The sequence below is a fragment of the Ictidomys tridecemlineatus genome, chromosome 6, assembly GCF_052094955.1.
Source record: "Ictidomys tridecemlineatus isolate mIctTri1 chromosome 6, mIctTri1.hap1, whole genome shotgun sequence".
Classification (NCBI taxonomy): domain Eukaryota; kingdom Metazoa; phylum Chordata; class Mammalia; order Rodentia; family Sciuridae; genus Ictidomys; species Ictidomys tridecemlineatus.
Genome location: NC_135482.1, coordinates 103589506 through 103606680, shown reverse-complemented (window position 1 = coordinate 103606680; position 17175 = coordinate 103589506). Strand labels below are relative to the sequence as shown.

At 48.9% G+C, this 17175-nt stretch overlaps 2 protein-coding genes and 1 long non-coding RNA gene across 4 annotated transcripts in view; 2 read left to right on the top strand and 1 right to left on the bottom strand.

The window, feature by feature from the left end:
- Positions 1 to 10109, top strand: part of Cd4 (CD4 molecule) — a 25097-nt gene extending 14988 nt beyond the window's left edge. The window contains exons 3-9 of one of the 2 annotated variants that reach the window (XM_078015311.1): positions 3644 to 3802; positions 4250 to 4480; positions 5531 to 5866; positions 6752 to 6946; positions 7468 to 7592; positions 7810 to 7959; positions 8577 to 10109. In XM_078015311.1, the coding sequence (XP_077871437.1) occupies positions 3644 to 3802; positions 4250 to 4480; positions 5531 to 5866; positions 6752 to 6946; positions 7468 to 7592; positions 7810 to 7920 (1157 nt within the window). In that variant the 3' untranslated portion in view covers positions 7921 to 7959; positions 8577 to 10109. The remainder of the gene's footprint in view (positions 1 to 3643; positions 3803 to 4249; positions 4481 to 5530; positions 5867 to 6751; positions 6947 to 7467; positions 7593 to 7809; positions 7960 to 8576) is intronic. The other variant, XM_021735255.3, reaches the window with a different exon arrangement.
- The window catches only part of LOC120888369 (uncharacterized), a 22925-nt gene extending 11357 nt beyond the window's left edge, over positions 1 to 11568 (bottom strand). Inside the window, exon 1 of the long non-coding RNA XR_005731942.2 lies at positions 11268 to 11568. This is a non-coding gene — a long non-coding RNA (uncharacterized LOC120888369). The remainder of the gene's footprint in view (positions 1 to 11267) is intronic.
- Positions 10983 to 17175, top strand: Gpr162 (G protein-coupled receptor 162). Its single transcript, XM_005338325.4, has 5 exons — positions 10983 to 11110; positions 12656 to 13950; positions 15005 to 15194; positions 15726 to 15883; positions 16407 to 17175. Exons 2-5 carry the CDS (start codon positions 13084 to 13086, stop codon positions 16956 to 16958), a joined length of 1767 nt encoding a protein of 588 aa, XP_005338382.1. The 5' UTR covers positions 10983 to 11110; positions 12656 to 13083; the 3' UTR covers positions 16959 to 17175.

Below are 17175 nucleotides of genomic sequence, written 5' to 3'. Positions count from 1 at the left end.
CCTCAGCACCACATACCAACAAAGATGTTGTGTCCGCCGAGAACTAAAAAATAAATATTAAAAAAAAAATTAGAATGTCTATAGAAATGGGGGGAAACACCAAAGACAGTCTCTGGCAACACCTAAATCTAGATGTCAGAACGAGAGTTTAAGAAGAAGAAAAATAAGTGGTACTTAGGTATGGAGGGGGGACTCAAAAACGACTGGGGATGTGGTTTAGTGGTTAAGCGACCCTGGGATCAACCCCTAGTGCTAAAAAAAAAAAAAAAAAAAAAAAAAAATTTTGGACAATTGTGTAAAAAATGTAGAAAAACTGGGGAACTAAATCAATGTGTAGATCCAGGGGGAAAGAGCAAGAGCAAGTCAGGTAGAAACTGCAAAAGGGACAAATAAAAGGGTAGAGTGGTCAAATATTAGGTGTGTGCCCAGGGCTACAAGGTTGTCTGGAAAGGGTCCTGGAGAGAATGAGCCTGAGCAGAAGGGAAGAGAATGATAACCTGAGATCAGAGATGCTGGAGTGCATGGTCAACATGATACCCGGTCTCCAGCACCAAGGCAACAGCGGGAATGGGCCTAGGAGTGCTCAAGGAAGCAGAGACATGCCACTGGGGTGGAGAGAGGCTTCACCCTCAGTCACATTTGTCCTATCTCTCTAATTATGTATTCTAAGTGAAAAATGTCTGTATTTACTATACAAATTTAGCTTCTATTTTCCTCTTTTTCCTTGGTACCAGCATTGAACCCAGGGGCCTTAACCACTGAGCTTTGAACCCACATCACCATCCCTCTTTTACATTTTATTTAAGAGACAGGGTCTCCCTGAGTTGCTCTGGGCCTCTCTTAGTTACTGAGGCTGGCTTTGAACTCAGGGTCCTCCTGCCTCAGCCACCCAAGCTGCTGGAAATATAGGCAGCCACCATGCCCTGCGCAAAGTTAGCTTCTAACTCCCTTTTCTACAGGAATTCTGGAGCTGCCACTGCACCCAGAAAACGGTTAGTTAAAGAAAGGAATACCCTCTTGATGATAGTAGTTAGACGTTAACAGAGTATGAGGGTGGAGACTGAAGCTGGGGCTGTAGCTCAGTGGTAAAGCACTTGCCTAGCATGTGTGAGACCCTGGGTTCAATCCCCCAAAACAGAGGAAGCCACATATCCATGCTAGAGGAACTTACCAGAGATAATATTGCACAATGTACCAATCAGGCCTGAATTTTAATTCTAGCTCCACTTCTTATTGGAGATTAAAAAAAAAAAAAATTGGAAAGGGCACACAGTGAACTCTCTCTCCTACACCCATCACATGATTGTTTATTTACTTCTATTTTCCAGAGGCAAGTGAGATTATTTTCTTTTGTTTACTTCCCATATTTTTTACAAGGCATACACACATAATATATGCACAGACACACACATGCACAGACATACACTTTCATTCTTAGTATTCATGGGGAATTAGTTCCAGCACCCCCTCTCCTCACTAATGAAGGTACCCAGATCCACAAATGCCCACCTCTCTTATAAGCAACAGTGTAGTATCTGCATATAACCTAGGTACATCTTCCTGTATACTTCAAATCATCTTTAGATTATTGATAACACCTAATAATGTAAATGCAAAGTAAATAGCTGTTATACTGTACTGTTTAGGGGGAAAGTCTGTATAAGCAAGTACAGATGCAATTTTTTTTCAAATATTTTTTACCCATTGTTGGCTGAATGCAAAACCCACTGATATGGAAGGCAATCTCCCTCTCTCTCCATATATATACATTCACACACAAGATTTTTTTTTTTTTTTTTTTTTTTTGGTACCGGGCATTGAACTCAGGGGAACTTGACCACTCCACTGAGCCACATCCCCAACCTTATTTTGTATTTTATTTAGAGTCAGGGTCTCACTGAGTTGCTTAACACCTTGCTTTTGCTGAGGCTGGCTTTGATTCTCCTGCCTTAGCCTCCCAAGCTGCTGGGATTACAGGTGTGTACCACCATGCCCAGCATATATATAAATTTTTTGTATCATTTTAATTTTAATATTTTGAATTATATATATATATTTTTCCTGTTTATTTACTTCTGGTGCTAGGAATCAAACCTAGGACCTTGTGCATGTTAGGCAGGTGCTTTACCATTAAGCTACAACTGCCAGCCCTAGCCCTTCCTTTTAAAATAAATAATAACTTTCCTATGTACACATATGAATATACCCCAGAGAATCTCCACATCATGTACAACCACAAGACTGGGATCCTAATTAGAATAAGATATACTCCATGTTTTTTGTAAATATGTCAAAATAAACTTTGCTGTCATATATAACTAAAAAGAACCAATAAAATAAAAGAATTACATTATAAAAATAAATAAATAATAATCTGTTTATTATCTTACTTTATTCAATTAGTAATATTTCTTGGGCTGGGGCTGTGACTCAGCAGTAGCGCACTTGCCTGGCATGTGTGAGGCACTGGGTTCGATCCTCAGCACCACATGTGAATAAATGAAATAAAGGCCTATCAACAACTAAAAATATATTTATTTTTTTAAAAAATATTTATTTTTAGTTGTAGTTGGACACAATACCTTTATTTCACTTATTTGTTTTTATGTGGTGCTGAGGGTCGAACCCAGGGTCTCGCACATGTGAGTGAGTGCTCTACGGCTGAGCCACAACCCCAGCCCATAAAAATATATTAAAAAAATATTTCTTAGGTGATATTGTTTTATATCAGAATAATGTAAAAAAAATCTTCCTTATTCTTCTCCCTTCCTTCCTTCCTTCCTCCCTTCCTTCCTTTCTTTCTTTCTTTCACCAGGGATTAAACCCAGGGGCACTTCACCACTGAACCACATCCCAGCCCCTTTTCTATATTTATTTAGAGACAGGGTCTTGCTAAGTTGCTTAGGGCCTCACTAAATTGCTGAGGGCAGCTTTGAGCTCAAAATCCTCTTGCCTCAGCCTCCTGAGCTGCTGGGATTACAGGCATGTGCCACCACACCTGGCTCCTCATTCTTTTTTTAATGACTGCATAGCAATCCACTGAAGGGTGAACTATAATTTATTTAATCTATCCTTCTGTGTGTGTATGTGTGTGTATGTAACTTTTAGCATTTTTTGTTGTTGTTATTATTATTTGTTTGTTTCTTTTTGTGATGAAACCAGTGCTTCATACATGCCAGGCAAGTGCTTTACCACTGAGCCACATTCCCAGTCCATGGTCATTTAGTTTTGCATGTGCATTTGCGATTCTGATAGATATCACAAATTAGCTTCCAAAGAAATTGCATTGGTAGTATGTAAGAATTTGGGCAATTGCCTAATTTCTGACTCTCAATGTCCTTATACGCACCATAAGTAAAATAGTACCTTTTTCTTGACATTATTGTAAATATTACTGGAGATAACAATGTTAAGTATTTGATGCTCTCCAAATAAGTACATTGTTTCACAGTATTTTTGAATTAGTAAGACATGATCCTTGCCAGGTAAATGGATATGATGGGACCTCCTCTCCAGACTGGGATTCTCTGACTAGGACAAGCAGCAGATTCTGCAGGAAATTAGCAAGTTGTGGGCGCTACTCCTCCCAGGGATGCCATAGCATCAGAACATCTCAACCTTTCCATATGGCTTCTACTCACAGGTTCCTCCCATCTGAGTGATCGCACTGACTCAAAAAAATCCCAGTGGGATCAAGGATCCTTTCCTCTTATCATCTCTAAACTTAGGATGGAAGACTCAGGGACCTACATCTGTGAAGTGGAGAATAAGAAGATAGAAGTGGAACTGCAAGTGTTCAGACGTGAGTGGAGCAGGCCTGGGATGCAAACGACACAATCCATCTCCCTTCCTCCCCTACTCCCACCTCTGCACCAAAACCAGGGCCTGAGCTAAGACACATCATAGCCTGCAAATGGATCATACTGGTCACTGAGACTTCTCAACCCTCCTCAGGCCTTTGATCAAGGTTAAGGAGGGAGCAAGTCCTAGAGAAAGGGAAAGAAAAGAAATGGAAGCAACCAAGAGAAGGATAGAGAAAGACTAGGGAGGAGATGAAGATGTGGAAGAGAGTGAGATGGAGAAAGAGGGAGAGGAGAGAGAAAAGTCCTGCCTTGGGCTGGAAGTGGGCCTCAGGATGTTGGGAGGAAAGGTAATATTGGGACAAGGGACAGTGGAGAAACATTTTTGGTTTCCTCTCCTCTTCCCGTCTCCTTGAGGATGTGACACAGGTGATTTGCTTCCTCCACAGTAACTGCCAACCCGGGTACCTGTCTGCTACAGGGGCAAAGCCTGACCCTGACCTTGGAATCCCCTCCTGGTAGTAAACCTTCAGTGAAATTCAAGCAACCAGGGAATAAAATTAGTACTGATGTCAAGGTCTCAGTACCCAATGTGGGATTCCAGGACAGTGGCACCTGGACATGCTTCATCTCCCAGGACCAGAAGAGTCTGGAGATAAAAATAAACATCTTGGTGTTGGGTAAGAAGTGGGGCTCTCTCTGCAGGCTCCTCCCTGCTTAGGGGCTCCCAGGCTCACCCCCTGGCATTCTCACTGCCCAGCTGCTGGCTCTGCTGCTGGAGGGTGGGTCCAGACTCCCCTCGATTGAGATCTGTCCTGAGTAACACACTGGGTCCCTCCTCCTCCTCGGTAAGCTAATGACAGCCACCCCTGAGCATGGCAGAACTGGGGGAAGGAAGAGATAGGGAATATAAGGATGTGACAGGCCCCAAAGGAGGAGTGGCAAAAGCATCTATTTTCTTTCTTGCCCCATCTCCCAACCCCTACCAAGTTGGCAAATCCTCCTGCTCAAGGACACTAACCCCAGCAAGCCAACCCTAATGACTTTCTGTATTGCAAATGTATAATACTGAGTGAGAGAATTATAGGGAGACCAAGAACCCAGAACATGGGTTCTACCCCAGATTCTTATGTGCTTTTGTGACATAAGGCAGCACAGGGTGGTGATTTAGTGCACAGATTCTCATTTAAATCTTGACTCTGCCACAACCATGTATGTGTCCTCAAGCTAGGCATGGAACCTCTGTGTCTTAGTGTCTGCATCTGTAAAATGGAACGGTGCTAACTGTGGCTGTGACAGTGCCTACCTGTCATCTCATAAATTACATGTAGGACTGTGCCTGGTACACAGTAAGCTATATTTAAGTGTTAGCGCTTATTCTATGAAGGATGATAACTTATGCACCTAAGGAGCACAGGCTAAATGGTTTCTGTGCTCCTGGAGTCTGGAGGAGGGAAAGTTCCCCTATCCCCTGTGGCTGAGCTGTTCTATAAAGACTTCTGGAAGCCATGGAAGACGGTCTGCTACAGGAACATGATGGATGAATGTTAGGGTGGGAGGGAAGGTGGGAGAAACAAGAAGGAATATAGTACCTGACATGAGAACCTCCATGTGTGGGCTTACCTGGTCCTCTTCCATTTCTTTGCTGCCCTGCCACATGCCTACCAACCCTTTACTCCCTCATTTTCCTATCTCCTCCTCACTCAGGGTTGTTCCCTTCCTATCTCCAGGTTTCCAGGAGACGCTCAACACAGTCTATAAGAAAGTGGGGGAGCAGGTGGAATTATCTTTTCCTCTGAATATCGGAGATGAGGACCTGAGAGGGGAACTGAAGTGGCAGGCAGAGAGGTCTTCTTCCTCCAAGACCTGGTTCACCTTCTCCTTGAAGAATAAGCAATTTTCTGTGCAAAAGGTTATCCAGGATCCAAAGCTCCAGGTGGCTGAGAATCTCCCGCTGCGCTTCACCCTGTCCCATGCTTTGCCTCAGTATGCTGGTTCTGGAGAACTGACTCTGACTCTTGACAAAGGAAAACTGCAGAAGAATGTGAAGCTGGTGTTAATGAATGGTAAGGAGTGGGCTGAGAAGAAGAGGGCAAGAGAAGGAAGTGGAGGGGCTGGCCCAGGGTACCCTCTGAGGCTGGCTAGGTCCCAAAAGGAGGTGCCTACGTCTTGCTTGGTTGATTGAAGTGATCAAGGGCCCTCTGAGTTTGGGCCTGGCATGTTTGTTCCTTTTGATTTTGGTGTGGGGGATGTAACCCAGGGCCCCTGTATATGATAAGCAAGTATTCTACCACTAAGCTACACTTCCAGCCCTGGACTGGTTTTGAACTGAGTCTGGAATTTGTATATTCTTCCCCAATATCCATGAGACAGCCTGGATGTGGCTCCCTGAGAATCTCCAAAGGACTTGGGCTAACAACCAGGGGTCTATATCTGCCTCTGCCCAACCTGAGCCTCTGTGATCCTGGCTAAGGCCTCTACCCACTGTGGGCCATCTTTCTCATCTTTTTAATAAGCTAACAATTTGTTCTGTTTATGATAGTAATGAAAAAATATCAAGCTTAACATTGAGTTCTTTGAATTCTTATTATAATAACTAAAAAAAAAAATAATGGCTAACACTTGATGCTTAGTGCATGTGAAGCCCAGTTCAAATATTTTACATGTATTCATACATTTAAAATTATCCTCTGAGGTTTAGCTGTTAAACAACTTTCTCAGGGACATACATCTTATAAGAGGTAAAGATAGCTTGGATTCAAACCCAAGACCAGTGGAACTTATGAGCTGTTTTCTTCCTTACAATGGCATGAAAATGTGCCCCGAAAAGAGTAAAGAAGGCTACATGTGGAAAGGATCACTTTATTGTCCTACTGAATCCCCTTAGAGCTTGAAGGTACTAGGAACCCAGAGGGCCAGGCTCCTGGTCTGAGCCTCTTGTTCCTCTACAGTGACTTATCACCAGAATGACTTGATCTGTGAGGTGATGGGACCCATTCCTCCCAAGCTGATGCTGAGCTTGAAGCTGGAGAACCAGGAGGTCTCAAAGCCCGAGAAGAAGATCCGGGTGCCAAACCCCAAGGCAGGGATGTGGCAGTGCGAACTGAGAGATGGGGTCAAGGTTCTACTGGATTTCAAGATTGATGGTGAGGATCCAGGTTCCAAGGCCTAACCCCAAGATTGGGCCTCCTAGCTGTAGAAGCTTCCTGGGGTTTGTAGAGACCACCCAGTGCCCCACCCTCTCAATTCCTCTAAGATGGAAGAGTTATATGTATGGTGTTCTGGAGACACAGAGGTGAGGTGGGATATGATCCTGGGTCCCACGTATACCTTCCAAGTTCCCACCTCCTTAAGGTTTGCAGCTGAGAAATAGGGCCTCCTTCCAAGAACAATCCTCTTTGACTTCTCTTCAAACCAGACATAAATACACATATATTCACACACAGGCCCCCCAGGGTCTGAACTACTGCTTCTAGCTCTCTGAATACTCTGTAGTCTCTAAAATATATAATCACTTCCCAGTTATTGCTCTCCCAAACCCTTTTGAGAGCCCTGCTTCCCTGATCCTTTCTCTTAGCCCTGGGGACCAGATCCTTGTTTTCCTCTCCAGCCGGCCCTCTGACCCTCTGATAGTGGTTGGTGTGCTGAGTACCCATCTCTCTTGCAGTTTCACCCACAGGGTTAAACCAGTACCAGTCAATGTTCCTGGCTGCCATAATTGGAGGCGCCTTGAGCTTCCTGCTCCTCGCTGGGCTCTGCATCTTCTGTTGTGTCAAGTGCCGACACCGAAGGGTAAGCAAGCCCTCAGGACCCACTCTGTCCCCCACTAGGCCCTTGAACACCTGAGGCTGGTAAAAACGCATCCTGCATGTGTGACCTTTTCTGGCCAGCCCCTCACTGCAAATCAGGCCTTGTCCTGGATCCTATGCAGAAGGAGAAGAAGGAAGGAGTAAAGAGTCAATTCTAGGACAGACGGTCTTAGCCATAATAACTGCTTCTCCTCTACCAGCTTTCCCCACTCCTCCCTCCAAGGGGTGCCTACCTTCTGGAGGCCTGGAACCCTCATGACTCTCCTCCTTGTTCCTGGACAGCGCCAGGCAGAGCGGATGTCTCAAATTAAGAGGCTTCTCAGTGAGAAGAAGACCTGCCAGTGCTCCCAGTAAGGATTTGGGCAGAGTGGTAAGGGAAGGGAGGAGGGAGGGAGAGGAAAGGGAGAGAGGAGGAAAGGTGAGGACAGTGGGGGAGAAGACAAGGAGATCTAAGAAGTTGAGAAGAGAAAGAAGGAAGGGGTAAGGAGGAGGGATGGTGGTGAGCCCACAGGGGCTGAGGGTAGAGATGAGAATGGGCCCAAAGGGATGTGGAGGTGGTAGGAAGGAGGAAGGAGGAAGGTAGAAGTCAAGGGTGCAAGTGAAAGGGCAACAGGCCTGGGGCATTTCTGGGTGGGCCCTTAAGTCATGCCCAGACACTTTCACTGTGCTGGAGAAAAGTGGGGTCTGGGAGCCATAGAGGTCCTAGAATACAAAGTGATTTAGGGACACACTGGCTCCCTTTTTTTTTTTTTTTGGTACTGGAGATTGAACCCAGGGGCACTTGACCACTGAGAAACATCCCCAAACCTTTTTATGTTTTATTTAGAGACAGGGCCTCACTAAGTTGCTTAGGGCCTCAGTAAGTTGCTGGTTTTAAACTCATGATCCTCCTGCCTCAGCCTCCCAAGCTGCTGGGATTATAACTGTGCACCATTGTTCTCAGCTCCCCTATTCTTTCTTCCTCCAGCAGGCTGCAGAAGACTCACAGTCTCACTTGAGGTGCAAGAGCCTGGGAGTTTCCCATGTGCATCCTCCCCAGCTATCTTCCTCGCACTTCCTCTTGGACTTGGGCCTGCAGACCAGATGAATGTAGCATATCCCAGCACCTCTGGCCTCCTCTTGCTTTCTTCCTCCACACTGACCATTGTTTCTCCTCTTTTGTTCCCAGCACCATTGGCAGAGTCTTGCTCTCAATTTTTCCTTAACAACATCATTCTTCCCTATTTCCTTTTCTTCCAAATCCTAGCCCTTCTTTAATTACTTCTTCTGGACCTACTCCCCAGCTGTTCACTTAGATCCCAGGGCAGTGAGAAGGACCAGCCTTGCCTGGCATGAGGGCAGGCCTGGGTCTAGAAATATGCAACACAAGACTGTCAGTTTGTTGGAGAGGAAACTGGCACCAAAGAGGGTGGGGATTTGCCCAACTGGTTAAGGACAAATACAGATCCAGGGACTCCTAAAGCCAGTCCGCATAGTCGCATGTTGCTTGCTTCTCACCCTATGTGAGCAGGGCTGTACCTTGATCCAATAGGCCCAGGTACACAATCCATGTACAAAAACACTAGTCCACAGACAATTTCTTACACCTAAGCAGTTTATAAACCATTTTCACATCTTCAATTTGACCCTTACAAAAACCCTGCAAGACTGATAGTGACAGAACCAAGATTATTATCTCTAGTTTTCCAGAAATGAAACCCAGAGAAGCAAGAAGATTCCCCACGGCCCTATAGCCAGCAAGTGCTGGAGTCAGGACTAACCCAGGTCTCCTCACCCCTGTACCACCGCTGTTTCTTAATGCAGGGACAAATACCACACAGACCTCTGCGGTGGCTAGTCACAGGTACCCAGCATGCACCTTTGGATCCACAGAAACACATCACCCACAGGAAGGCCTGTCTCAAGAGCTCAGGAACATGGGAGAAGATCTTAGTGTCTAAAACCCCCTCCTTTATCACCTGCTGGTGGTGAGGCTTGTTATTGGAAGAAAATCCATTCAATTTTCTTAATCAGAACACAGGATGGGAGTATCGGCCCCTTGGGAGAGAATGTCCAGGGAACTGCCACTCACCATGTACAGAACCATCAGGAAGGCGAGCTGTGCTTAGGGGAAGAGGCAGGGAGTTATCCTCGGGTGACCCTCTGAGGGGACTTCCTATGAAAGGTGATGATGTTGGGCCTCAGCCCACCTCTTTTTCTCCCCCAAAACAATTCAGGACATGGGGAAATTGAGGTTATATGTATTCTCATTCCTTCCCTTCATGATCCATTTCTCTCAGGATCCCCAGCCTCCTATGCCTCTCTCCTTTCCCTTTCTTACCACCTCCCTCAGTCCCACCTCCTTGTCTGTTTTCCTTTCTCCTCTTTTTCTTTTCATCTTGCCTCTCTTACATACAGGAAGATCACCTATCTGCTGCCAGGGTCCCCATTGCTTACTTTGTTTGTGCCTACTCCCAGTCCTAAGCTGACAGAAAATACAATAAAATTACTATGAAAAATATTGTGTGTGTGTGTGTGTGTGTGTGTGTGTGTGAGAGAGGGGGGGGGGAGGATCCTTCTCTGGAGAGAACAGGAATCTTTGGAATCAGACCCAGAGAGGAGGTTGCCAGACCTGTCCCAGAAGGAAGGAGATGAAGTTTCCCTGGGAAAAATCCCCACAGGCTGATTGCCCACTTCAACCACCCAAAGTGTGTGTGACTAAGACTTTGTAATTACATGTGTATGACAGGCCAAGGGGGAGATAATGTAGGGTTTATGTGTGGTTGGGAGAAAGGACTATAAGAAACTGCAATGTATGTGTGCAAATGGTGTGTGTCTCCAACATAATCGTGTGCTTGTGTTCCAGTAGGAGGAAGCAGGATGTGTGTCTCACCACTCCCCAACTCCACCAGCAGCACCAGCTTGCACCACATGCCCCCTTACTCCCAAGAGCCTACAGTCCATGCCCCTTTGAACTCTACCCAAGGCACAGCCCTCACACGGAGGTACACCGTGACACACAGTGACACACGATGCCTCCTCCCCAAACAGCTAGCTCCTCAGTCCCCCAAAACACCAGCTGCCTCTCTGGGCTTGTGTTCGTGTTGAAAATCCGGGATGGGGTGGGGGCACAACTCCAATCATTTCGCCCATGAAGCCCGCTCCCCGCATCCTCCTCGCCCCCTCCCTCCAGCGCCTTCCTTGCCCCTCCCCCTCCAAGTCACCACCGTCCAGTTTCCCCGCCCTAACCTCTCCGCCCCCCACTCCAAAGCTGTCTTTCAGTTCCCTAACCCCGGCTACCAGGCCCGATGACCTCGGGAGAGGGGAACCTGGAGGGGCTGACAGGGGCAGAGACTGAGTGAAGAGCGGGCTGAGCCGGAGAGGCCGGGGCTGGGGGGAGGGAGGCCCGAGGGAGGGAGGGAAGAAGGAGGAGGGCGGGCGAGCCGGAGCCGGCAGGCGGCGGGAGCCCGAGCGAGCCGCGTCGGGAGTGCGTCTCCACAGCAGTGCTGGGCGCAGCCAGAGGTAAGACGACCCCTGCCCCGTCCCCACAGCGTCGCCTCTGCTCTTTCCCCCACGCTGCCTCCTCTCCCCTCCAACCCGCCCCTCCTCCCCAGCCACCTGCTGTTTCTGCCCTGAAGAACGCGGTGGGTGACCGGAGGGAGGAGCCGCCTGACCTTACCCCTTCACTGCGAAGGGCGAGGGACCCTGTGGGCGTCGGAGCCCCCGGGATCCTTCTCTTTGCTTCTGATCTCTCTGTCCTTCACCTCCTTCTCTCTGCCCTTCACATCCTGCCTGCCTCCCTGCCTCCCTCTGACTCCCACCTCTATCTTCCTAAACCCACCAGCTGGGCCTGGGGGTTGGTGTGTGGGAAGGGGTCCAAAGCTGTAGAGGAGGGTGGTGGTGGGGGCCTCCTGACCAGTTCCCTCCACCTCCTTCTGGCTGGCCATTGCCATGGCAACTAGGGAGTACTGGGCTCCAGAAAAGAGACAAAGGTGGGGGTGGACTCAGACCTCTTCAGGAGGGCAAGGGTCTTCCACAGGAAATAGACCCTGACACTGTTGTGCCTGGTCTTATCTCATAGCTCAAAAGCCATTATGCCCATCTTTATAGCCTCCACTCTATTCAGAGTTTCACCTGATTTCCTCTTAGCCCCCTCCCCAGGGCACACTGAAGCTCAGTCTTACTAAGATCAGGCTATTCTCCCTTCCATCAGAGGGAAACTGAGGCTCTGGGCCAGGGGAGGAAAGCCTCAGGTCTCTCAGTGGGAGTGGATACCTTAATGAGCAGCGGGTTTTTCTTCTCAGCTTGCCTATTCCCAGCTCCCTACCTCCATCCTATCCCTCCTCCTTCTATGGTCTCCTCTCCAGGGGCTTCTGTGCTTTTCCTTCTATTTTCAGATACTATCACTTTGCCCCCTCTTTCTTTTCTGCTCAAACTCTCCTCCTTCTCTCTAGTTCCCCCTCTTTCCATTTCTGGATGATTCTGATGTCAGTGGTTTCCCCGCCTTCAGGTTTCCTAGCCCCCCCCCCCTCTGGTCTCAGCCTCCTTTCTCCCATTTTCCCAGATCCCTGAGTAGCTTGGAGGGAGGGTGATTATCCAGGCTTGGGGAAGTGGGTCTGAGCACCAAGACCACTGGTCCAGGAAACTGGCAGTAGGGGAGGTGGTTTACTGTAAACCCCCAAGAATAAACAAGTCATGTGTCTCCCATCAGTAGCTCTGAAGGGAGATTTGGGGACATGAAGATAGGGGTGGAGTAGTACTGAGCAGGGGATATTATAAGAAGGAATCTGGAAGTTGGTATGGGGAGGGCTAAAAAGGGATGGGAGACAGGAAAGTAAGAATACATTTTTCCCTGGCAGTCTGGAAGCATGGGTGCTCATATCTATGTGAGGTGTTTGGCCATCTAATTTCAGGCAGGGGAATGCTCTGAATCACTCCCTTGACTCACAATAATCAATCATTTCATTAGTTTAAAGAGAATGAAACTATTGGGGGTACAGGAAGCTGGTTAGAGAGCAGCCTAGACTCAAACTCTGCCCTCTCCCACATCTCATCTTTCCCTTGCAGCTTGTCCAGGTGGAGAGCCCCACACCCAAACCCTCGGGGCATCTAGAAGATTCACTGGTCAAGAACCTGAAGGAAAAAGAGACCTGCAAGTCTCAGCATAGGGACCAGAGTCCCCCAGCCAGCCTCATAGTTGGGAAAGTAGCCAGCTTGCCTCCCTCATCAATTACAGGGATACTTAAGGAAGGGCCCCACCCACCATGGAGGCTGAGGACTGCCTTTGCTGACCGTCAGCCTCCTCTCCTGCCCTGCCCATCTGACCTTAACTGGGTCAGTCATGCGAAGCTGAGCAGTACGGTGGGCCTGGGGACAGCCTGCCTAACTATAGGGCAAGAATTGGGGGCATCATGGGGGCGCTTGTGAGTGGGGCTCCTGGGTGAGACCTAGCCCCCGCCCCCAGGAGCTCAAGGGGGTGGGGGGCTGAGGATAGGATGGCTCGGGGCGGGGCAGGGGCAGAGGAAGCCTCCCTGCGCTCAAACGCATTGTCCTGGCTGGCCTGTGGGCTCCTGGCACTGCTGGCCAATGCCTGGATCATCCTCAGCATCTCAGCCAAGCAGCAGAAGCACAAGCCACTGGAGTTGCTGCTCTGCTTCCTCGCGGGCACACACATCCTCATGGCGGCTGTGCCCCTCACCACCTTCGCTGTGGTGCAGCTACGGCGTCAGGCTTCCTCTGACTATGACTGGAATGAGAGCATCTGCAAGGTCTTTGTGTCCACCTACTACACACTGGCCCTGGCCACCTGCTTCACAGTTGCATCGCTCTCCTACCATCGCATGTGGATGGTGCGTTGGCCTGTCAACTACCGTCTCAGCAATGCCAAGAAGCAGGCACTGCATGCTGTCATGGGCATCTGGATGGTCAGCTTCATCCTCTCCACACTGCCCTCCATTGGCTGGCACAACAATGGCGAGCGCTACTATGCCCGGGGCTGCCAGTTCATAGTCTCCAAGATTGGCCTCGGCTTTGGTGTCTGCTTCAGCCTCTTGCTACTTGGGGGCATTGTCATGGGGCTGGTTTGTGTGGCTATCACCTTCTACCAGACGCTGTGGGCTCGGCCTCGGAGGGCTCGCCAGGCCCGGAGAGCGGGGGGCAGTGGGGGAGCCAAGGCGGGTGGGCCAGGGGGACTGGGTACCCGGCCAGCTTTTGAGGTGCCAGCCATCGTGGTGGAAGATACCCGAGGGAAGCGTCGATCCTCTTTGGATGGCTCTGAGTCTGCCAAGACATCCCTGCAGGTCACCAACCTGGTCAGCGCTATCGTCTTTCTCTATGACTCACTCACAGGGGTGCCCATCTTGGTGAGATTGGTGTCCTCTGACCTGTTCTCCCTTAGTCCCCTGCACCATCATCTGACCTTCAACTTCATTAGTCATGCAGCAGTTTCATTATCTTTCTCCAGTTCCATCATTCATCTTCTTCTCCTTTACCTGTCCCCAAATTCATTGTTTTTGTTATGTTTTTGGTACTGGGGAGTGAACCCAGGGGGACTTTACCACTGAGCTACATTCCCAGCCCTTTTTATTTTGAGACAAAGTCTCACTAAGTTGCTTAGGGTCTCACTAAATTGCTGAGACTGGCCTCAAATTTGCAATCCTCCTGTCTCAATCTCCTGAGGTGCTGGGATTATAGACATGCAACACTGAGTTTGGCCCCCCCAATCCATTTGTGATCCTCCATCTCCATCATTTATTTTCTAGTTCCTGCCACCCCACTTCCCAGCTCTATCATCTCTATCATCAACTCTCTTATCCACCCTTCAATTCCACTGCCTATCCTTCAGCTCTATCAGCTATCCCACAGCTCTCCTGTTCGACCTATTCAACTGCTGAGAGCCATTCTATCTTTTTTTTTTAAAAGAGAGAGAGAGACAGAATTTTTTTAATATTTATTTTTTAGTTTTTGGCGGACACAACATCTTTGTTTGTATGTGGTGCTGAGGATTGAACCCGGGCCGCACGCATGCCAGGCGAGCGCGCTACCACATCCCTAGCCCCCTGAGAGCCATTCTCCATTCCCTAATTCCCTCATGAGACCATACAATCTCATGCACAAAACTCCCCCATGGTTCACCCCACTACCCCAGCCAGTCTCTATTCCTGGATTTCTCCCTGTCTTCAAATTTCCTACGCCATCTGTGTTCCTCTCCCTCCTGACCAGCACACTCCCCTGACCTTCCCCTGAGTTGACTCTTTCCCCTCTGTTCACTCCATCTTCACTTCCAACTTACTTCTGTCCATTTACAAGGACAGATATCCCTTCCTGACCTCTTGTCCACCAACTGCACTAGAATATCCAAATCAGGTAGGCCCCCTTGGCTCTAGCTCTAAGCCTCTTTCCCTGTCTCCCCACCAGGTGGTGAGCTTCTTCTCTCTGAAGTCAGACTCGGCTCCCCCATGGATGGTGCTGGCTGTGCTGTGGTGCTCCATGGCACAGACGCTGCTGCTGCCCTCCTTCATCTGGTCCTGTGAGCGCTACCGTGCCGACGTGCGCACAGTATGGGAGCAGTGCGTGGCTATCATGTCTGAGGAGGATGGCGATGACGGTCAGAGGAGGGGCCTGGCTTGTGCTTTCCTGGACATCTCTATTCTCTTTTCTGTCTTTTCTACTGCTTGGAGCGCCCCCTGCTGGATGGAGCATGTGCACCCCGGGGGTGGGGGTCCCCTTTGCCTAATCATGCATTCTGCCACTCATGGCTTCCTTATGCACTGTGGGCTCCCTTCACTGGAACTGGGCACCCTCTAGAAGGCCACCCTGCTTAGCTCTACCCCCTGCTCCAGGTAGAGTGCCTGAGAAACAGTCCCCAGTCCTAATGCAAAGGCTATGATACTAAACAGAAGCTAAACTTCCTCGGAGAGACCCCCACTTTGGGGACAGTTTTTGGAGGACAGGTAAATTTCAATAAGTAGGTCTATAGGTATGAAGCACTAGGGATTTGACAATGACTGCAGCAAATACAAGCCACTCTCAAAGTCTTCTTAGAACTTATAGATTAAAGGGTACTGATAGGTTCTCTGGGACTTCTGGGACAGGGTGGGTGTTTTTTGCCTGTAACTCTGCCCCTTTTCTCTCCTAGATGGAGGCCTCGATGACTATACAGATGGCCGGGTGTGCAAAGTTCGCTTTGATGCTAATGGGGCCACAGGACCAGGGGGTCGGGACTCCACCCAGGTGAAGCTACTTCCTGGACGGCACATGCTTTTCCCCCCTCTGGAGAGAGTACACTACTTACAGGTGGGGGAATGGAGGTCCCACCCTCTACTCTGGTTCCCTACTCTACTTTTGTCCCGTTTTTGATACTTAAACCCCTAGTTCCTACTCCTAGACCACAGGGCACCCTAAAGGGCAGGTGAAGGAAAGGTATGGGAACAAAGGTTCCCTCAGATCTCTCAGAACCAAGTTTTCCCTCTGGAGGAAAAGTTTTGAAGTTAAAGATGTGGAGCCATCTATTTTTATTTTTTGGGGGGGACAAATATTATTATTTTAAAATTGGATTACAACCAATTTTGTTGGCATTAAAATTAGAGATATTTTAAGTTGAGTAATGGCTACATACCAGTACTTAGAAATTAAGTTTGGCAAAAATGGGAATAGTTTCCTGTAATTACAGATCAGAAGGTAGAATTCAATTTCAGGAAACATAGACAAAACCCATGTTTACAAGATGGGCCCATCTTGCAGAGTCCCTACTGTGGTTCTTGCCTTCTCTTCCTTTGTTCCTGCAATATCTCCAGGTTTCACCTGCTCTTCTTCCCAGGTCCCTTTGTCTCGCCGTCTTTCTCATGATGAAACCAACATCTTCTCTACCCCTCGGGCACCAGGCTCCTTCCTGCACAAGTGGTCATCCTCTGATGACATCCGAATCCTCCCAGCCCAGAGCCGGGCCCTTGGGGGTCCTCCTGACTATCTGGGACAAAGACACAGGCTGGAGGATGAGGAGGATGAGGAAGAGGCTGAAGGTGGAGGGCTGGCCAGTCTTCGCCAATTCCTGGAAAGTGGGGTTCTGGGATCAGGTGGGGGACCCCCACGGGGTCCTGGCTTCTTCCGTGAGGAGATTACCACCTTCATTGATGAGACACCTCTGCCATCTCCAGCTGCCTCTCCAGGACCCTCTCCTCGCCGTCCCCGGCCACTGGGTCTCTCACCCCGCCGACTCTCCCTTGGGTCTCCTGATACCAGAGTTGCTGGACTTCCTTTGGGGCTAAGTGCAGGGAGACGATGTTCCCTAACAGGGAGTGAGGGGAATGCAAGGGCTTGGGGAAGATCCTGGGGCCCAGGAAACCCCATCTTCCCCCAGTTGACCCTGTGAGCCCATGTGGGCCTGCTGGACTCAGGAGAGGGGCCTGGGTGAGTACACCTCATTCTGGCCCTGAGACAAGGGCAGTTGTCTCCAGACTCTGGGGAGAGGGGCACTAGATCTGGGGCTCCAAAGCCCATGCTGTCTCCCATCCAAGTGACCAGATGACTTGCTCACCTTCCATCATCCCTAGCAAAATGTATTAAAGTCTGAAGTGTTGCCATGGAAA

Bases quoted from the DNA above. Each gene is read 5' to 3' on its own strand.
- Gpr162 (XM_005338325.4), top strand. From the start codon at position 13,084: ATGGCTCGGGGCGGGGCAGGGGCAGAGGAAGCCTCCCTGCGCTCAAAC. The intron at 13,951-15,004 runs GTGAGATTGGTG...TCTCCCCACCAG, and splicing joins TCACAGGGGTGCCCATCTTG to GTGGTGAGCTTCTTCTCTCT. The intron at 15,195-15,725 runs GTCAGAGGAGGG...TTTCTCTCCTAG, and splicing joins TGAGGAGGATGGCGATGACG to ATGGAGGCCTCGATGACTAT.